Source organism: Sapajus apella, unplaced genomic scaffold (assembly GCF_009761245.1).
Source record: "Sapajus apella isolate SASKATOON/1434 unplaced genomic scaffold, GSC_monkey_1.0 scaffold39, whole genome shotgun sequence".
Classification (NCBI taxonomy): Eukaryota; Metazoa; Chordata; class Mammalia; order Primates; family Cebidae; genus Sapajus; species Sapajus apella.
In genome coordinates this window covers 9364729-9383669 of record NW_022436979.1, presented here as the reverse complement: position 1 = coordinate 9383669, position 18941 = coordinate 9364729, and the positions used below count along the sequence as shown (strand labels likewise).

The 18941-nt window shown below is 38.6% G+C and overlaps 1 protein-coding gene across 4 annotated transcripts in view; it reads left to right on the top strand.

The window, feature by feature from the left end:
- GPM6A (glycoprotein M6A) overlaps positions 1 to 18941 on the top strand; it is a 375095-nt gene that overhangs the window by 317790 nt on the left and 38364 nt on the right. For all 4 annotated transcript variants that reach the window (XM_032298691.1, XM_032298689.1, XM_032298690.1 and 1 more), the window contains exon 3: positions 16509 to 16665. In XM_032298691.1, the coding sequence (XP_032154582.1) occupies positions 16509 to 16665 (157 nt within the window). The remainder of the gene's footprint in view (positions 1 to 16508; positions 16666 to 18941) is intronic.

Below are 18941 nucleotides of genomic sequence, written 5' to 3'. Positions count from 1 at the left end.
GAATGTTTGATTTTCAGTGCTTAGGAAGAAGCAGCTATTTCCTACGTTTAAAAATTGCCATTTTCTGGTTCTAAAGAAATATTGCTTACTCTAGCAACTTGTGTACATCACTGCCAAACCACTGTGTTCTAATTAATGACTTGTAAATACAAGTGCATTAGACAGTGTCAGAATTTGTTTCAAGCCATCTTTACATACAGAACGAAAAGATTCAATAATTAATTCATTCATTATATTAGTTACTGTGACCGCCATAACATGTAATCACAAACTGTTGGCTTAAGGCCCCAGAAATGTATTCTCTCATAGTTGGGAAGGCTAGACACCTGAAGCCAAGGTGTCAGCCGGGCTGCCCTCTTTCCAGAGATTGATAGAGGAAATTCTACTCCTTGCTTGTTCCTGGCTCTGGTGTTTGCAGTCCTTCCTTGGTTTGGGGCCACAGCACTCTGATCTCTGCCTCCACCTTCACAGAACCTTCTTTTCTTCTCTGTGTCTCTCTGAGAACCACACCCATACCTCTCATAAGGAAATGTGTTTTCGTTGAAGACCACCTGAATAATCCAGGACAGGCTTCTATTCTCAAGACTTTTGACTACAATTGATGCCATAAAAGTTAATATTCGCTCCTTTGTCATATTCACTCCTTTGTCATATTGACAGTTCTCCTCCAGAAATATTGACTGCTTCCATATTCATAGGTGTCAGGGATTAGGAAGTATTTGGTTGGTGCAAAAGTTACTGTGGTTTTGCCATTGAAAGTAATGGCTAAAACTGCAGATACTTTTGCACCAATCTAAATAACTGTATCAGGTGGGGGGTTTTATAGCTGACCACAGTAATCAAGGTTCATTTTTGCCCTTGCAATAATTGCTGCCTGTAACAACTTTTTGTATGAATTAAAACGTTAGAAACTTTTGGGAATGCACAAACAAAGTAAGCATGCCTGTATGGTTTTACTGGAGGCACTTCTGATTTTATGCTTTTTGCCATGGGAGGAATCCAGGTGATCATAAGCAGCATATTGGAGCATTAGAATATGTAGGCAAGACAAAAAGAAAGCGTATTTCTAAGTTAAAAGGAGGGTTCTTGAGACCCCAAACAAATGCTTGTGTATGCTCTCTCTCTCTCTTTCTCTCTCTCATTAACAGATCATTTTTATTTCAATTCAAAAGTAATGTTAGTAAAAATGCTGCTTCCCAATAAACTTTTGGGAAAATAGGAAGAGGTGTATGATGTGAATGTGTGTGGGCGTATCCAAATGTCGCAACTCTAAACCATAATATTACTCAATGAAACACTCCCACTCAAGTCAAGGTCAAGGGAGGCCAGGATGATCTCTGTTTCTCATTCTCCTACTCTTCTCTGAATCTCTGCTTAAACCATTGTTCTAAATACAAAGCATGATAATTGGAAAACAAAAAATAAAACTCCCTCTATTTACAGATAACAGGGTGATATGCTTGAAAAATTTTAGAACCAATGGTTAAGGCAATTTAAATAAAAATAGAATTTAGCAATGTAGTAAGATATAAAATTTACATGTAAAATCAGGAACATTTGTATAGCTAAAGAATAATTTTATAGATATATTGGTAAAGGTAAATTTGATTCATAGTAGTCAAAAAGTAAATTAAGGACCTTAACAAGAAGTGTTCAAAACTTATATAAAGTTGGCTGTGCAACACTCCTCAACGATGTAAAAGTAGATTTGAACAAGTGAAAAGGTATTCCTTGTTCTTGCTGAGGATTATCAAAATGTCAATTGTCTCAAAATTAATGTATAGATTCAGTGCATTCTAATAAAACTTCAATGAGCATTTTAATAGTGCTAGACAAGAACAGCCTAAAGTTCATGTGTAAAAATAAACACACAAATAGTTAAGAAAACACAAAGAAGGGGGAGCTATGAGGAATTTAGTCCTACAAGATATTAAAATATACTCAAAGCCCCTTTGATTAAAATAGTGTGGAAATGGTACAAAAATTAACAGATTTATGAAAGGACAGAATAGGCAAATCTAGATATAGAACTCCGTTGTATGACAGAAGTAGACCTAAATCATTGCTGCAAACATAGTCTTTTGAATAAATGATGTTGGAACAACTGGACAGCCATTTTGAAGAAAAGACAAAAGTAGATTCAATTCTTGTGCCACCTGAAGAATAAATGCCAAATTGATCAGTTATCTAAATATAATAAATGAAAATGGATACATGCTAGAAGGCTTGGGTGAATTTCTCTGGGTGTAAGTAAAGGCTTCTAACTGTGACTAAATTCCAATGAGATGTAATAAAAATAAACACTGATAACATTGACAACATAAAATTTCTTGTTTGAATTTGCACAGCAAAATGCCATAAGCAAAGCCAAAAGACAAATGACAAACCAGAAGAAAATATTTGTAACAGTTCTCACAGATGTATTAGCCCTTTCTTACATTGCTATAAAGAAATAACTAAGACTGAGTAATGTGTATATATTAAAAATGTAAGCTGGGACATGGCGGCTCATGCCTGTAATCCCAGCACTTTGGGAGGCCAAGGCAGGTGAATCATGAGGTCAGGAGTTGGAGACCAGCTGGCCAGAATAGTGAACCCCCCATCTCTACTGAAAATACAAAAATGAGCTGGGCGTGGTGGTGTGCATCTATAATCCCAGCTACTTGGGAGGCTAAGACAGAAGAATTGCTTGAACACAGGAGGTGAAGGTTGCAGTGAGCTCAGATTGCGCCACTGCACTCCAACCTGGACGACAAGAGCAAAACTCCCTCTTAAAAGGAAAAAAGGATATATATATGTATCTATATATATATATATAGATACATATATATATGTGTGTATATATACATATATATATATATATAATTGGCTTATGTTTCTACACACTGTACAGGAAGCATAATGGCATTTCTTTCTTGGCAGGCCTTAGGAAGCTTTCTATCACAGTGGGAGGCAAAGAGGGAGCAGTCACTTCAGATGGCCAGAGCAGGAGCAAGAGAGGGAGAGAGAGAGTTAAAGGAGAAGTGCCACACACTTTCAAGACAGCACCAAGCCAGGAGAGATCCACCCCCAAGACCCAAACACCTTCCATCAAGCCCTACCTTTATTATTCAGGATTATAATTCAACCTGAGATTTAGACAGGGGCAAATATCCTAACTATATCACTCCACTCCTGGACTCTCCCAAATCTCATGTCCTTCTCATGTTGCAAAATATAATTATGCCTTCCCAACAGTGACCCAAAATCTTAACTCTTTCCAGCATTAACTCGAAAGTCCAAAGTCTCATCTGAGACAAGCCAAATCCCTTCTACTTATGAGCCTGTAAAATCAAAAACAAGTTAGCTCCTTCCAAGATACAATGGAGATTATAGAGAGTAGGTAAAATTTCCTGTTCCAAAAGGGAGACATTGACTGAAATAAAGGAGCTTACATGCTCCATGCAAGTTCAAAATACAGCAGGACAGTCATTAAGTATTAAAGCTCCAAAATAGTCTTCTTTACTTTATCTCCCACACCAGACCACACTGAATGAGGGGTGGGCATCTCCCACCTTGGAGATGCCAATCAAGGCCTTGGGCATCTCCACTCCTGTGGCTTTGCAGGGTTTAGCCCCTGTGGCTGCTCTCACAGGCTTTGAGTGTCTGCATCTTTTCCAGGCACAAAGTGAAAGCTACCAGTGGATTTACTATTCTGGGGTCTGGAGATCAGTGGTCCACTTCTCACAGTTCCACTAGGCAGTGCCCTGGTGGTACTCTGTGTGGGAGCTCCAAATCATTTTTATGCTTGGCAATGCATCTAGCAGAGGTTGTCTGTAAGGCCTTCACTCTTGCAGCAGGCTTCTGCCTAGACATCCAGGTTTTCTCATACATCCTCTGAAATCTAGGCAGAGGCTGCCAAGTGTTCTTCACTCTTGCATTCTGTGTACCTACTGGCTTAGCATACTGTGGAAGCTGACAGGGCTTATGGCTTGCACCCTCTGAAGCAGCAGCCCAAGCTGTATCTGGGGCCTTTTGAGCCAAGGTTGGAGCATGAGCAGTTGTATGTCCCAAGGTTGCATAGGTCAGTGTGCTTGTCCCCTGAAACCATTTCCCTTTAGGCCTCTGGGCCTATGATGGGAGAGGCTACCATGAAGGTCTCTGAAAGGCTTTCAAGGCCCATTCTCCATTGTTTTGGATTCTAGTACTTGGCTCTTTTTCAGTTATGCACACCTCTCTAGCAAGAGGTTGCTCCATGGCCTGCTTGAATTACTCTTCCAAAAACATTTTTTTTTTCTTTGCCACATGGCCAGGCAGAACATTCTCCAAACTTTTATGCTCAGCTTCCTGTTTAAATATTATTTCAAATTGTAAGTTCTTTCTTTCTTCCCACGTGTGAGCATTGGCTCTTAGAAGCAGCCATGCAAATGCTTTGCTGCTTAAAAATTTCGTCTGCCAGATACCCTAAATCATCACTCCAAAATTCAAACTTCCACAGAGGCCTTGGGCATGGACAAAATGCAGCCAAGTTCTTTAACAAGACATAACATGTGTGACCTTGGCTCCAGTTCCCTGTAAGTTTCTCATTTCCATCTGAGGCCTTAGCCTAGACTTCACTGTCTATGCCACTATCAGCATTTTGGTCACAATCATTCAATCAGTCTCTAAGAACTTCCAAAATTTCCCTCATCTTCCTGTTTTCTTCTGAGCCCTCTAAACTCTTTTGACCTCTGCCTGTTACTCAGTCCAAACCTGCTTTCACATTTTCAGGCATCTTTATAGCAATGTTCCACTCTTCAGTACCAATTTTCTGTATTAGACCATTCTTGTATTGCTATAAAGAAATACCTGAAACTGGGTAATTAGTAAAGAGGTTTAATTGGCTCACGGCCCTGCTGGCTTTACAGGAAGCATGGTGCTGGCATCTGCTTCATTTCTAAGGAGTCCTCAGGAATTTTACAATCATAGCAGAAGGATAAGAGGGAGCAGGCACATCCCATGGCCATAGCAGGAGCAAGAGAGAGTTGGAGGGGAGGTGCTACACCCACTGACGTCAGTACCATGCCAGGAGGGATCTGTTCTCATAACCCAAACACCTTTCACTGGGCCCCACCTCCAGCATTGGGGATTGCAATCAACAGGAAGTTTAAGCAAGGACAAATATCTAAACTATCAACAGACAAAAGTATAATATTGTTCATTTATAAAGATCTTTTAAAAATCAAGGAAGGGAAAGGACCACAAATCTTATGGCAAAATGTCAAAACACATGAATAGACAATTCACAAAAAGATATATAAATAGTGCCCATAATCATATTAGAAGATGTTGAATTGTATGCATACTTCAGATAAATAAAGCAATACTAGGATACCACTCACCACCCTTCAGATTAACAACAAGTTAAAAGCTTAACAATGCTCTTTTTTAAAGGATGTGGAGAAACAGACATTCTAATATACCATTGGTTAGAATACAAAATGGTACAAGACCTACAGAAAGGAACTGGCAATATGTAACAAAATTACCTATGCCTTTAATTTTTAACTCAATAATCCACCCATCCTAATTCTAAAGATATGTCTTTAATTATTTGAAAATACATGTAATCAAAGTTATTCATTGCTGCAATATTCTAACTGTAAAATATCAATAACCATATAAGTATCTAAGCATTGGAAATTTGGTGAATACATGATAGTGTATAAATACTCATGGAGTAGTATGCAACAGTAAAAAAGAATGAGAACACTCTATGAATTTGCATAGAGAACTTTTCAGCAATGATTAAATTTGACTGGTACATTTAGACATAGTGATATGTTTATATCAGCATTTCTTTAATATAAGTTCTTGCTTTTTATTTATAGGTTCTTTTCTAAAAATTTTACTCAGCAGATAGTATCTAGTTCTTTGAGGGTATAATGCTTTTATTTAATTAGATCAGACAATTTTTAGAACCAAAATAATCAGAAAAATATTTTCTGAGCAATAATTTATTTTTAAAGATTAAAATGGATTCCCCTCAATAGTTATATCGAAAGTTGGAAAATTATTGAAAGCACTTTTTTTTTGGCCAAATTCTTCCCATTTAGTATGTTTGGATTTTTTTTCAGTTCTATGTCTTAAATTTCTCTTTCTTTCTTCACCCCAAATCATTTGTACTTTTGTCTACCAAACAAGTCCTCTACAAGAAAATCATTTCCTACTTTAGAGATATTTTCTTATGCCAACAAATTCTCTTTGCTTTTCTTGCTTATGTGTTAGCATATGGAAAGGTAGAGAAAACATATTCGTCCAAGAGGGAGGAAGATGTTACACACTTCACTTCCCCAAAATGATACAAAAACATATTTTTACATTTCAGACCAAATTTATGGTATAAATATTAGTTACAAAATGAAAATATATTCCTTATCATAACAAAACTGTATTCATTCTAAACACATTATAGAATATTTGTTCTCTATGTGTTATTATTAAAAACAACAACAAATACAAGTTTTTTGAACTACAGAATTTAAGCAAATTAAAAACTATTCAAATTACATTGATCAATCTTGAAGTTGATCTAAAAAATTACTGTTGAAAATAAATAGGGTACTAGTATATTGAAATTTATTTAAATAATTTGACAAGTTAAGTTTGAACCACAAGGGATATATATGTAACCAGTTTTAATTGGAAAAAAAATAATGAGATAGACATTTAATTAGATTTGCAGGATTCAAATCAAATTTATTTTCTAAGAAAATTATGACTAAGAGTTAAGAGACTTAACGGATACAAGACGGCTGATTAGGGGCAGCTCAGGTTTGCAGCTCCCAGCGAAAGAGCAGAGGGTGAGTGGATGCTGCATTTCCAGATGGATTTTTATTGCCCACAGACCAGGAGACTCCCAGGTGGAGGAGCCCCATGGGTCACAAGCATGGCTGATTTGGCTGGCGCCCCAGTGCAGCAACAGTTCTCTGTACAAAATACACAGGTTCGGGGACCATTTTAGCTGGCAATTGGAGCTCCAGGCAGACAGAGTCACCCATTCAACTGATAGAGAAGGGGACTGAAACAGGGAGCCAGGCCAGGAGACACCCGGGCAAAAAACCACCACTAATGTCAGTGTGGCTGTTTCAGCTGGTGCAGTGGGTCGCCGCACAGAAAATCACACAGATCCCAGTGCCATTTCAACGGGTGACTGGAACACCTGGGAGACAGTCGAATGTTCAACTAAAATAAATAAATAAATAAAGGGCTCTGAGGCAGAGAGCCAGGTGACCAGACTCAGCTGGTCCCATCCCCACAAAAAAACAGCAATTGGAAACGCTCTGGATTGAGAGTTTACAGCAAGCACAGCTGAACCCAGGATGATCCAGCTCTGTGGGGGAGGGGCGACCAGCATTACCGAGGCACTGCACCATTATGGAGGTAGTCTCCCATTGCCAAGGCAGCCCGTCATTACAGAGAGAGTTTGCCATTACAGAGCTGGGCCGCCATTGCTGAGGCAGTTCTAACTATGTCCGTATAAACAGGACTACAGGGAAGTTCACATGGCAGCTGGGCGGAGCCCACAGCAGCTCAGCAAAGCCTCTGAGGCAGACAGTGACTTGGATGCCCCCTCACTGGGCAAGGCAGCCTGGAAAAAAGGCAGCAGCACAGCAGAAACTCATAAATAAAGCCCTAACTCCACAGAACACAGCACCTGGGAAAAAAAAATGGGGTTTATGAGTTCTGCTGCAGCAGACTAAAACGTACCTGCCCAGCAGCTCTGAATGAACAATGGAGCTCACAGCTCAGCACTTGAGCTCCTATAAAGGACAGACTGTCTCTTCAAGCAGCTCCTTGACCCCATATATCCAAAGAGTCACCTCATAAAGGAGAGCTCACACTGATATCAGGTGGGTATCCTTCAGGGACAAAGATAGCAGAAGAAGAAACTGACAGCAAACTTTACTATTCTGCAGCTGCTGCAGGTAGCCTCCAGGCAAGCAGGGCCTGGAGTGGACCTCAGCAGTCCTACAGCAGAGGGGCCTGACTGGTAGTAGGAAAACTAAGAAACAGAAAGAAATAACTGCATCATCAACAAACTGGACATCCACTCAGAGACCCAATATGAAAGTCAACAACTACAAAGATGACAGGTGGATAAATACACAAAGATGGGAAGAAACCAGTGCAAAAAGGATGAAAACACCTGAAAACGGAACACCTCTCCTCATACAAGGGATCACAACTCCTCACCAGCAAGGGAACAATGTTGGATGGAGAATGATTGTGATGAAATGACAGAATCAGACTTCAGAAGGTGGATAGTAAGAAACTTCTGTGAGCTAAAAGAACATGTTCTAACTAAATGCAAAGAAACTAAGAACCTTGATAAAAGATTTGACAAAATGCTAATGAGAATAAACAGCTTAGAGAGGAATATAAGTGAATTGATGGAGCTGAAAAACACAACATGAGAACTTTGTGAAGCATTCACAAGTTTCAACAGCTGAATTGACCAAGCAGAAGAAAGGATATCAGAGGTTGAAGATCAACTCCATGAAATAAAACAAGAAGGCAAGATTAGAGAAAAAAGGGCAAAAAGGAATGAACAAAGTCTCCAAGAAATATGGGACTATGTGAAAAGACCTAATCTACGTTTGATAGGTGTACCTGAATGCGACAGAGAGAATGAATCCAAGCTGGAAAATACTCTGCAGGATATTATCCAGGATAACTTCCCAAACCTAGCAAGGCAGGCAAACATTCAAGTCCAGGAAATACAGAGAACACCACAAACATATTCCTCAAGAAGAGCAACCCAAAGGCACATAATCATCAGATTCACCAGGGTTGAAAGAAGGAGAAAATTCTAAGGGCAGCCAGAGAGAAAGGTTGGGTTACCCACAGAGGGAAGCCCACCAGACTCACAGCAGATCTCTCAGCAGAAACCCTACAAGCCAGGAAAGAGTGGGGGCCAATATTCAACATCCTTAAAGAAAAGAACTTTCAACCCAGAATTTCATATCCAGCCAAATTAAGCTTCATAAGTGAAGGAAAAATAAAATCCTTTACGAACAAGCAAGTACTCAGAGATTTCATCACCACCAGGCCTGCTTTACAAGAGCTCCTGAAAGAAGCACTAAATATAGAAAGGAATAACCAGTACCAGCCACTCCAAAATCATACCAAATGGTAAAGAGCATTGGCACAATGAAGAAACTGCATATACTAACGGGCAAAACAGCCAGCTAGCATCAAAGTGGCAGTATCAAATTCACATATAACAATATTAACCCTAAATGTAAATGGACTAAATGCTCCAATCAAAAGACACAGACGGGCAAATTGGATAAAAAGCCAAAACCCATGGGTGTGCTATATCCAGGAAACCCATCTCACATGCAAGGATACACAAAGGCTCAAAATAAAGGGATGGAGGAAGATTTACCAAGCAAATGGAGAGCAAAAAAAAGCAGGAGTTGCAATTCTCGTCTCTGATAAACTAGATTTTAAAGCAAAAAAAGATCAAAAAAGACAAAGAAGGACATTACATAATGGTAAAAGGATCAATGCAACAAGAAGAGCTAATGATCTGAAATATATATGCACTCAATACAGTAGCACCCAGATACATAAGGCAAGTTCTTAATGACTTACAAAGAGACTTGGACTCCCACACAATAATAGTGGGAGATTTTAACACCCCATTGTCAATATTAGACAGATCAATGAGACAGAAAATTAACAAGCATATCCAGGAGTTGAACTCAGACCTGGACCAAGCAAACCTAATAGACATTTACAGAACTCTCCACCCCAAATCCACAGAATATACATTCTTCTCAGCACCACGTCACACCTACTCTAAAATTGACCACATATTTGGGAGTAAATCACTCCTCAGCAAATGCAAAAGAACGGAAATCATAACAAACAGTCTCTCAGACCACAGTGCAATCAAGTTAGAACTCAGAATTGAGAAACTAGCTCAGAACCGCACAGCTTCATGGAAACTGAACAACTTGCTCTTGAATGTTGACTGGATAAACAAGGAAATGAAGGCAGAAGTAAAGATGTTCTAAGAAACCAACGAGAATGAAGACACAACATACTAGAATCTCTGGGGCACATTTAAAGCAGTGTCTAGAGGAAAATATATAGCAATAAATGCCCACATCAGAAGGAAGGAAAGATCTAAAATCGACACCCTATCATCAAAATTGAAAGAGCTAGAGGAGCAAGACCAAACTCAAAACCTAGCAGAAGACAAGAAATAACTAAGATCAGACCAGAACTGAAGGAGATAGAGACACAAATGCAGGTATTGATCGACTTACCACCTATGCAACTTACGACCATTCGACTTTACGACCACAATCGCTACCCATGACTGCTCCACGTCTGGCAGCGCAAACCTTGCCCAGCTGGGTGTACAATAGTGCGGACCAGCTTCTGGCAGCACTACCATCTCCGCGTGCACCATTTCAACTGTACATATAGCCTACTCAACTTACGACCAAATTCTGTTACGACCAGTCCACGGTCCCAACTGTGGTCATAGTTGAGCACTAGCTGTAATCCTTCAAAAAATCAATAAATTCAGGAGCTGCTTTTTCGAAAAGATCAACAAAATAGACAGACCACTAGCCAGATTAATAAAAAAGAAAAGAGAGAATAACCAAATTGATGCAATAAAAAACAATAAAGAGGATATCACCACAGATTCCACAGAAATACAAACCATCATCATTATTACAAACACCTCTATGTACATAAACTAGTAAACCTGTAAGAAATGGATAAATTTCTGGACACTTACACCCTCCCAAGCCTAAACCAAGAAGAAACCAAAACCCTGAATAGACCAATAACAGAGTCTGATTTGAGGCAGAAATTAAGAGCCTACCACCCAACAAAAGCCCAGGTCCAGACAGATTCACAGCCAAAGTCTATCAGACATAGAAAGAGGAGCTGGTACCATTCCTTCTGAAACTATTCCAAATAATCCAAAAAGAGGGAATCCTTCCCAAATCATTTTATGAGACAAACATCAACCAGATACCAAAACCTGGCAGAGACTCAGCAAGAAAAGAAAACTTCAGGCCAATAACCATGATGAATATAGATGCAAAAATCTTCAATAAAATATTGGCAAGCTGATTGCAACAGCACATCATCAAAAAGCTTATCCACCATGATCAAGTAGGTGTCATCCCGGGGATGCAAGGCTGGTTCAACATATGCAAGTCTATAAACGTAATTCACCACATAAACAGAACCAAAGACAAAAACCACATGATTATCTCAATTGATGCAGAGAAGGCCTTTGACAAAATTCAACAGCCCTTTATGCTAAAAGCCCTCAATAAACTAGGTATTGACGGAACATATCTCAAAATAATAGATGCTATTTACGACAAACCAACAGCCAATATCACACCGAATGGGCAAAAACTGGAAGCATTCCCTTTGAAATCTGGCACTAGACAAGGATGCCCTCTCCCACCATGCCTGTTCAATATAGTATGGGAAGTTCTAGCCAGAGCAATCAGGCAAGAAAAAGAAATAAAGTGTATACAAATAGGAAAGGAGGAAGTCAAATTGTCTCTACTTGCAGATGACATGATTGTATATCTAGAAGACCCCATTGTCTCAGCCAAAAATCTCCTGTAACTGATAAGCAACTTCAGCAAAGTCTCAGGATACAAAATCAACGTGCAGAAATCACAAGCATTCCTATACACCAATAACAGACTTAAAGAGAGCCAAATCAAGAACGAAGTGCCATTCACAATTGCTACAAAGAGAATAAAATACCTGGGAATATAATTAACAGAGAATGTAAAGGACCTCTTCAAGGAGAACTACAAACCACTGCTCAACGAAATAAAAGAGGACACAAACAGATGGAGAAACATTCCATGATTATGGTTAGGAAGAATCAATATCATGAAAATGGCTATACTACCCAAAGTAATTTACAGATTCAACGCTGTCCCCATCAAGCTACCAATGACCTTCTTCACAGAACTGGAAAAAATCACCTTAAACTTCATATGGAACCAAAAGAAACCCCGCATAGCCAAGTCAATTCTAAGCAAAAAAAAAAAAAAAAAAAAAAAAAAAAAAAAAAAAAAAAAAAAAACAACAACAAAAAAACAAAGCAGGAGGCATCAACTTCAAACTTTACTACAAGGCTACAGTAATCAAAACAGTATGGTACTGGTACCAAAACAGAGATATAGACCAATGGAACAGAACAGAGGCCTTGGAGGCAACACCACGCATCTACAACCATCCAATCTTTGACAAACCTGACCAAAAAAAGCAATAGGGAAAGGAGTCCCTACTTAATAAATGGTGTTGGGAAAACTGGCTAGCCATGTGCAGAAAGCAGAAACTGGACCCCTTCCTGACACCTTACGCTAAAATTAACTCCAGATGGATTAAAGACTTAAACATAAGACCTAACACCATAAAAACCCTGGAAGAAAACCTAGGCAAAACCATTCAGGACATAGGCATAGGCAAGGACTTCATGACTAAAACACCAAAAGTATTGGCAACAAAAGCCAAAATAGACAAATAGGACCTAATCAAACTCCACAGCTTCTGCACAGCAAAAGAAAGTCATTACAGTGAATCAACAACCAACAGAATGGGGAAAAATTTTTGCAATCTACCCATCTGACAAAGGGCTGATATCCAGAACCTACAAAGAACTAAAACAGATTTACAAGAAAAAAAACAAACAATCCCATTCAAGAGTGGGCAAATGACATGAACAGACACTTTACAAAAGCAGACATACATGAGGCCAACAAACATATGAAAAAATGCTCATCATCACTGGTCATTAGAGAAATGCAAATCAAAACTACATTGAGATACCACCTCACATCAGTTAGAATGGCAATCATTAAAAAATCTGGAGACAACAGATGCTGGAGAGGATGTGGAGAAATAGGAACACTTTTATGCTGTTGGTGGGAGTGTAAATTAGTTCAACCATTGTGGAAAACAGTGTGGCAATTCCTTAAGGACCTAGAAATAGAAATTCCATTTGACCCAGTAATCCCACTGCTGGATATATACCCAAAGGATTATAAATCTTTCTGTTATAAAGACACATGCACATGTAGGTTCATAGCAGCACTGTTTACAATAGCAAAGACCTGGAACCAACCCAAACACCCATCGATGATAGACTGGACCGGGAAAACGTGGCACATACACGCCATGGAATACTATGCAGCCATCAAAAACAATGAGTTCATGTCCTTTGTAGGGACATGGATGAACCTGGAAACCATCATTCTCAGCAAACTGACACAAGGACAGAAAATCAAACACTGCATGTTCTCACTCATAGGTGGGTGTTGAACAATGAGAACACATGGACACAGGGAGGGGAGCATCACACACTGGAGTCTGTCGGGGGTAAATAGGGGAGGGACAGCAGGGGGTGAGGAGTTGGGGAGAGCTAGCATGGGGATAAATGCCAGATATAGGTGATGGGGAGGAAGGCAGCAAATCACACTGCCATGTGTGTACCTGTGCAACAATCTTGCATGTTCTTCTGATGTACCCCAAAACCTAAAATGCAATTAAAAAAATAATTAAGAGACTTTGTTAGACACTTCTCTCATTCAGTAGCTCTTTTGTGATTGCTTATTAAATATATATTAATTTAATAATTACTTCCTTTCATATTTTTTAAATTTAGATAGGATCTCACTTTGTCTCTCAGGCTGAAGTGCAGTGGGGTGATCATAGCTCACTGCAGCATTGACCTCCTAAACACAAGCAATTCTCTAACTTTAGCCTCACATGTAGCTAGGACTATAGCCTTCAGCCAGCAAGACTGTCTAGTTTTTTAATTTTTGTAGAGATGGGGTCTTGCTATGTTGACTGGGCTGGTTTTGAACACATGATTCAAGTGATCCTATCATCTCAGCCTCTCGAAGTGATGGGACTACAGGCCTGAGCCACTGCCCCCACCCAATTCAAAGTTTTTTATCCAGCACTGTCAGATATAATTTTAGTTGAAGATACAGTAGTTGATATAAATGCTAAGACCCCCTGCCTTTATGAAACTTACATTCTAGTAGAGATGTCAAAAATTAAAGGAAGCCTGGCTGTAGTGGCTCAGAAATTCTTGCACTTTGGGAGGCCGAGGCTGGCAGATCTCATATTAGTCCATTCTCATGCTGCTATAAAAGACACACCTGAGACTGAGTAACTTATAAAAGAAAGAGGTATAATTGGCTTACAGTTCAGCACAACTGGGGAGGCCTCAGGAAACTTACAATCATAGTGGAAGGGGAAGCAAACATGTTCTTCACATAGCCAGGAGAAAGAAGTGCAGAGCGAAGCGGCAGGAAAGTGCCTTATAAAACCATCAGATCTCATGAGAACTCACTATCACAAGAACAGCATGGAGATAACCGCCCCCAAGATTCAACCACGTCCCCACTGGGTCTCTCCTATGACACATGGGGGTTATGGGAACTACAGTTCAAGATGAGATTTGGGTGCAGACACAGCCAAACCATATCAGATCTCTTTAACCCAGGAGTTCAGATCCCTTGAGACCAGCCTGGGCAGCATGGTCTCAATCCACAAAACAAATGAAGAAATTAGCAGGGCATGGTGGTGCACACCTCTAGTCCCAGCTATTTGGGAGGCTGAGACCAGAGGATCACTTGAGTCTGGGAGGTTGAGGCTACACTGAACCATGCTCATGTCACTGCACTCCAGTCTGGGTGACAGAGGGAGATAGTGTCTTGAAAAATAAATAAATAAATAAAAGGAAATCATGCCTTTTATGGAAATCATTCCCTCATAAATCTGATTTATGAAAAAAAAATTAGAAGTTCAAAGGAAGATTGGTGGGTTGATTGAAAATGTAAATTTATTTCATACTCACTGAATTCACCCAGCAGTCTCAATAAAATATTTAGCATGAACAGGTACTCATATGTTGGTGCTGTATTAAATTTTAATTAGAAAGTCATGGTCTCTATCGAAAGAAATGTACATAGTTAATACATTCCCAGTATTAAATACAACTTATTTTTTAGGTTAAGTGACTATTGTATAGCATTCAGTTCGTGTTATTGCCACATCTGCCTTTAACTGGCTGTTTCTTCAACTCTGATTGCAACGAATGTAAAATGTAAAATGATCATGCAGATATATGTATAGTAAATAAATCCCAATGGAATATTTGACTCTAGGCTACACCTAAGACTATAAATATTCCTAAAGATTTAAAAGATATTATTTGGAGCATATATATGAAATGAATGTTTTCAAAACATGGAAATGCAAATGATCTTAATTTGTAAATAAATTCATTGTTCTTCATCTTATTGAATTTCATTTTGTAGCTACAGAGCTAAGGGCAAAGAATAAAATCTATGTATCCATCCGTTATCCATGTATCAGTTGTGTGTGTGCACATTTCTACATTTTCTAGATACATATTTTATTTTAGCCACATGGGCGTTTTTTTCAACTGGGCAATCAATTTTAAGAAAATGTAAATGTAAGAAAATGCAAAGAACCTTCTCTTGTGACTACAAAAGTATGCCATATCTTGGCTCAGACCCAATTCCACAGGATATCCGTTAGTGATTCTGCCTAAAAGGCTTCATTTTCAATGTTTATCTGTGAAACCATATCTTTTTTTATTATTCACATTATCATTAAATATACACATGATGTTTATGATGAGTACAAAATAGAATACAACTATAATCGACTATCTGTAATGACAAAATATGGGAATTATATCATTTTATGTAAAACAACTACATCATTAATTATAAAGCTTTCTTCCCCCTTTGAAAAACAGTGTTACATACACAAATCTTTATATTTGGTATTTTGTTCTAATTAAAGGAATTTTATTATGATTATACTGCTTAATAAATGAATAGGCCAGGTGCAGTGGCTCACGAATGGAATCCTAGCACTTTGGGAATCCGAGGTGGTGGATTGTCTGAGCTTAAGAGTTCAAACCAGCCTGGCCAACATGGTGAAACCCTGCCTCTACTAAAAAGACACAGGCATGGTGACACATGCCTGTAATCCCAGCTACTTGGTGGCTGAGGGAGGAGAACCACTTGAACCCAGGAAGAAGAGGTAGCAGTGAGCCGAGATTGCACCACTGCATTCCAGCCTGGGCAACAGAGCAAGACTCTGTCTCCAAAAAGAAAAAAAAAAAAAAAAAAAAAAAACAAGCAAACTCCAGCTTACTTTGGTGTGAACTAAGGAGGAGGGGAGGCAAGAAAAGAAGAGGAAGAAACTTACAAACATAAAAACCCTAACTCTCTTGTCAACAAATATTGGAAGTGGCAGCACAAAATTTATATATAAACATTAGATATATGAAGCAAACTTGTTTTTGAAATCCAACCCCTATTATGCATATAAATATTCTGTAACTTTCATTCCAAAAGGATCATGGGTATGTGAGAATCAATTTCTGCATCTCAGCAATAAAAAGTTATTGCAATAAATCACTTTGTCTTTTCTCTCAGGATTGACATCTTTAAGTATGTGATCTACGGCATCGCAGCTGCATTCTTTGTGTATGGCATTTTGCTGATGGTGGAAGGTTTCTTCACAACTGGTGCCATCAAAGATCTCTATGGGGATTTCAAAATCACCACTTGCGGCAGATGTGTGAGCGCTTGGGTATGTTGGTTCTCTATATTCAGTATTTAATGTCCATTTATTTAAATAGCACACAGGTGTTTGCATTCATCTTCCAAGAATTAAAGTGTTTTTTTTAACACAGTAACATTTCCTTCTGTGATGGCTATCTTAAATCTTGATAACATTATTTTTGAAAGTAAGATTATTCCTTGTGAAATATCAGTTTCAAATCCTCAGATTCTACGTAGCACAACTAGTTTTGTTTCTAGAGGTAGCAAAACTGTAGATTGATTTATGGAATTTTTTTTCAAAGAGCTTTATGGTTCTCATGGCAATCCCAGAAAAATTCATCTCCAATTTATCAGCAATACATGTGCCTCTCTCCTGTTAAACATATATCTCTGTATTTTACTGTAAATTCGAGGATAGCTATATCATGTAATTTCTGTTTTCTATTAACTGAATAATTCTATTAATTTCAGCCTTAAATTTTAATTGATATAATATTTAATGGCAAATCAAATTTATAGTCTTACTCTAGAGTTTTGCAATACAGACAATGCATATATACTAATGCCTAAGAGTGGTAAAAATAAAAAGTAATATGGTTGAAAGTACTTTTGCCCTTTTATGCAAAATAATTTTCTATAATGAAATGTTGAAGCTTCCATTCTTGACAGACATATTTTACTTTCTTCTAATGTTATGTAACAGTGTCTAATTGTAGCATATAATTCATATTAAAAAGGTGAATATTACTTATTACTAAATATTACTTATATTACATGTTAAGTAATATAATACTAATAAGGAATAATATAAATTACTTCAATCTTACAGTAACATTAAAAAATACCTGTTAACCAGCAAATCTTTTTAATTTTAACCTGTTTCTAATGCATTTTATTATGTTTCTCAGTGTCAACCGTAACAACAATCTGATGAGATAGTTTACCTGAGTTGTGGGTATTTGTAGTGGTCTCTCTGGAATTATTTCTTATAAGAATTACCTATTTTTGGTTTGGGACAAAACTTATCGTAATACCCAAAGAGGTAAAACATATGAGTAAGAGTAGAACTAGAATCCCAATAATGTGACTAAGAGGCTTTAAACTGTGCCTTATTATTGAAATTATTTGAATCAGTAACATCATATTATAGACCTGGAGAAAGTTAGTTACACAGAGATCTTGGATTAATGAAAAATTCAAATATGAATAATTCGTGGTCCAATGTTCAGGGATGCCTAAGCAATTTCTCTAGTAAAAAGGCAAGTTCTGATTTTAAGATTTGTATCTCTTCTGCCAATAGAGTATAGTAAATTGAGTTATAGAGTAATGGGATTTTTTTCTTACTATTGGAACAGTAACGTTGTAATGCCACTGGTGTGCCTTGGCAAGTCACTTACATTTTATGGATCACAGTTTCCTCATTTACAAAATGAGGGTCATTTCTGAAGTTTATTCCAGTTCAACGAGTCTGTGATGCTAACGCCCTAGTGAAAAAATGGAGATAAGGGGGTCTGAAAGCACATCTTACCATAAGGTGATAACCCTCTGCCAGAAAAAGTGCAGTCAATTGTGTTATTTCATTCAGAATTTGAAAATTACTTCACAGTAAAAAGAAAAAACAAAGAAGAAACTGCGTATCTATATATATCTAGAGATGCAGTTGGTTATCTGCCTGCCATTCAAGCATCTTACAGTATTTCAAATAGGAATTTTCGAAGCAAAACATGAGCCACGTTTTTCTTTTTTTCTATAATGGCGACAATTGTGTCACCACTCCCACCCAACAGACCAGAAGGTTGGCGGCAGCTGCGTGGGCTCCTCCAGAGGCAACGCAGCAGGGTGTCAGCCCAGCAAGATGCCCCGCCCACCCCTGTAACACCTCCCTGTCACCCCGGAATGAGCAGAGCAGAGGCGGGAGTAGGAGCTGCATTCCCCTGCGTTCTGCAGAGGCAGCAGTGCAGCGGGTGAGGCTGGGAACCATACCCTCTCTGTCCCAGCACTCTGCCTTCATGAAGGGGACTAGCTCCAAGACAATCTTGCATGTTCTTCACATGTACCCCCAAACCTAAAATGCAATAAAAAAAAAAGAAGAAGTAAACAGTGGCGGCTGCAGCCAGTGCTGCAGAACCCTGCCCCGCTTCCCCTCTGCCAACCATCCCCCACACCCCCACCCCAGCTTGCATATCACGCAGGACTTGTAGCTCCATGGAATCGAGGGGAAAAGAAATAGTTATCTTCCACCCTCTCCTGCTACTTATTTCCATTGTACTGCTGCTGCTTTTTTTTTTTTTTTTTTTTTTTTTT